Source organism: Heterocephalus glaber, unplaced genomic scaffold (genome assembly GCF_053883595.1).
Source record: "Heterocephalus glaber isolate CG9 unplaced genomic scaffold, H.glaber_assembly_v1.0 deba00000347, whole genome shotgun sequence".
NCBI lineage: Eukaryota > Metazoa > Chordata > Mammalia > Rodentia > Bathyergidae > Heterocephalus > Heterocephalus glaber.
The window spans coordinates 25,189,441-25,192,793 of record NW_028258143.1 but is presented as its reverse complement, the minus strand read 5'-3'; the positions used below and the strand labels follow the sequence as shown (position 1 = coordinate 25,192,793).

The 3,353-nt window shown below is 36.3% G+C and overlaps 1 protein-coding gene across 1 annotated transcript; it reads right to left on the bottom strand.

The window, feature by feature from the left end:
• Positions 1–453: 453 nt before the first annotated feature.
• On the bottom strand, positions 454–957 carry LOC147829885 (translationally-controlled tumor protein-like). The gene has a single exon (XM_087197212.1). The coding sequence runs from the start codon at positions 905–907 to the stop codon at positions 509–511; it is 399 nt and encodes a 132-aa protein (XP_087053338.1). The 5' UTR covers positions 908–957; the 3' UTR covers positions 454–508.
• Between the last annotated feature and the right edge of the window lie 2,396 nt (positions 958–3,353).

Sequence of the window (3,353 nt, the reverse complement as noted above, 5' to 3'; positions counted from 1 at the left end):
GTTGGCTCTTTTATTTTTTATTTTTCCCCCTCTCCCTTTAATTTCTTGCCTTGTCTGATGGATTTGCTCTGTTGCACCTTGAGGAGTTGTGACCTTCATTATATTTTTCTAGGATATTGTTTAAACTTGTTTGGACTGCTGGTTTGGTATTCATGAAGTTTCTCAGGTGTTCTTTGTAAGGGAAGTATCTTATTTCTCCATCAATTTTCAAAGATAGTTTTGTAGGCTACATCAGTCTAGGTTGAAGGTTGTTTTCTTTTAGGGCTTGAAATACCTCACTCCAGGCTCTCCTTGACTTGAGGTTTTGTGTTGAAAAGTCTGCTATGATTCTGATGGGATTTTCTTTGCATGTGATTTGTTTCTTTCCTTGAACTACTTGTAGTGTTTTGTTCTTCTGTTGAGTTTCGTGGATCTTGATTATTATATGTTCTAAAACCTCGGTGTTTTGTGGATGACAAGCAGCAGCCAGTTATGACAAGTGATAGATCCAAGGTAACCACCAAATCCATTAACATTTTTCCATTTCTAAACCATCCTTAAAGAAAATCATGAATGGGGTCACACTAACCTCATGGTGGTCCAGAAAAGCAACCATGCCATCTGGATTCATGTTTGCACCAATAAAGAACTGATAGTTTTTGACATTAACAAGGTTGTGCTTGATTTGTTCTGCAGCCCCTGTCATAAAAGCTTTCACTCTTTCTGGTCTTTGTTCTTCAAGTTTTCCTTTGATTGACTTCATATAATCTTTGATGTACTTCTTGCAGGCCTCTTTTGTGAAGCTGGTTTCCTGAAAGTGATGGTTCATGACCATATCAACACCAGTGACTACTGTGCTTTCAGTACCTTCACCCTCCGGGCCTTCAGCAGAGGCATCTCCACCAATGAGCGAGCCATCAGTTTCCATCAATGAACAGTCAGTAGAACCTCTGTTCTACTGACCATCTTGCCCTCCACCTCCAGAAACAGCCTGCTCACGATCTCTGGATCTTCCGGATCTTGTAAATGTCAGAGAACATATAATGGTGGCTGATGAGGTCCCAATAGATAATTATGTTGGTGGTTGAAGGGAGACTAGGCCAGGCTAGTTTAGCAAGAGCCCAGAGCTCAGAGCAAGCACGGCACAGCCAGAACAGCACAAGGGGAGAGGGGAGAGTGGGTGGAAAAGCTGTAATATTAATTTTAAATGTAAACGTTCACCCTATCTTATCAAATGTGGTACAGATTCAAATATTCATTTTTGAAGATTTATTTTATTATTTCTTGGTAGTTTATTTTAGGTATAGCAAATGTATTATTAAACAAAAAAAATTTATTTATACCTCCTTCCCTCCCCTCCCTTCCTTCCTTCCTTCCTTCCTTCCTTCCTTCCTTTCTTTCTTTCTTTCTTTCTTTCTTTCTTTCTTTCTTTCTTTGTTCCAACTTCTTTTCTTTTCTCTTCTTTTCTTTCTTTCTTTGGAAGCAAGGTCACACTACATAGAGTAGACTAGACTTAAACGCTCTATGTAACGCAGGCTGCCATTGAACTCACGGGTCTCCTGATTCAGCCACTCCACTGCTGGGATTACAGGTGTACAATGGCAAGCTTTGGCCTTATTTTTCTTCTATTTTACAATATTCTGCTCAATTTTGTGAAGACTTTTGTTTATATCTCTAATTCTATTTTAAGGAGTGACTCCTTGTAATTTTTCAGTTTGTTTATAAGATGGATATTCATATCACTATATTGATTTTCTATTTAATTCTTTTCTGGATTATATCAACTGCTATTTATATCTTTCTGTTCTATTACTGAACTGTTTTTGAATACATTTTTAATTGACACAGAGTAGTTATTCATATTTATGAGCTATGGAGTAGCATTTCAATACAATGTATTGATCTGTTTTTTATTGTCCTTTATTTAGTATATAGAAGCATTTCTTTGACATCAATTTTATGATATGATCCTCCTTTTGATGTATAGTCATTTTATGCATTTAACTTGTTATACTTCCATTTTTTTCTATAATTTGTTGTCACAAACTTTATTCTGATTCTCATTTATTTTTCAATAAAATGTGCTTTTAGCCCAGCTTTTTTATGAAGAACACCTTAGAAAAGAAATAGGTGTATTACTCTTCCTGTTGCTGGCACAAAATGCTCAATACCCACTACATAAAAGAGGGGAGGTTTGATTTGACTTACTGTTTCAGAAGACTCAGACTATGGAGACATCATGGTGGAAGGGTACGGGAAAGCAGTGCTGAGCACTTTTAGGTGGCCAGGAAGCAGAGCTGGAGATCAGAGCCAGGGAGGAAGAGGTGAAGGTCCTTATATAATGTCCAAAGTCACCCCTCCATGACCCACCCAGATACATCCAGAAGTTTACCGTAAGGAAAGAAAAAGATAGAAATTAAAAACAAGATATGTTTCACAATTTATTTGCTATCCCTAAAATAAACCATCAAAAATGTATATTTACTCCCAAGTCCATCAAGCTGACAATGAAGCTTAACCATCATGCCAGGGATACTAGCTGATGAGAGAGGCTTGAATTCTGGATGCTGTACATTGCAGAAATTCTGCATTCATTTCTTCTTCATCTTTTGTGGTAATAAAGTTGTCTTCATGGCTAAGCATTGTGTTTGAGTTTGCTGAAATTTTTTCATGGCCCCGCACATAGACTGGTGTTCAAAGTAACAAAGAAACTTTGTTGGGTTTATCAGAGTAAGCTTTCTCATTGTGAAGACTGTAGCTTGATTTTCATTAATTTTATAAGTCAAAAATTATTTACAATATATACACACAAGCAATTTCACCAGTATTTTCAAGAATTTTTTTTTATTTTATGCAGTTTTTTGGACTTAAGATGATACTTCCTTTCTATCTGTGGGGTGGGGTTGGTGGGGTTGAAGGTCATTTGACTTCAGCACAGAAAATAGCTACCCTCCTGGACTGTCATAGTAACTAAATGTCTCTTGTAAGTTGAATTAAAATTCCAAATGCTGCAGGGCTATCAGAGGTGCCCAAGAGGTATTTAAAATGAGGAACAATAAAGGAGGAGCTGGTCAAAGCTCTGATTATGAAGCCTCTCTTCATAGGTTCAAATAAAACTTCTCTCCTTGGACCTGCTCAAAGTTGGAAGAGCAAATAGGTGTACGTCTTGAAAACCAGTGCTTTCTTCACATTGTGGATAGAACATTTTGTTTATATTAACTGCATTTTTTCTATTTTAATCAATTTTATTTGATGGTAGGAATTTTTGAAAATGTATCTTAATTTTCTACCTGTAAGACTGTAACTGACATTAAAGGGGTATTAAATTATTATTTGTTGTTTAAAATAATAAATAATACAGCACAAGGTTTTTG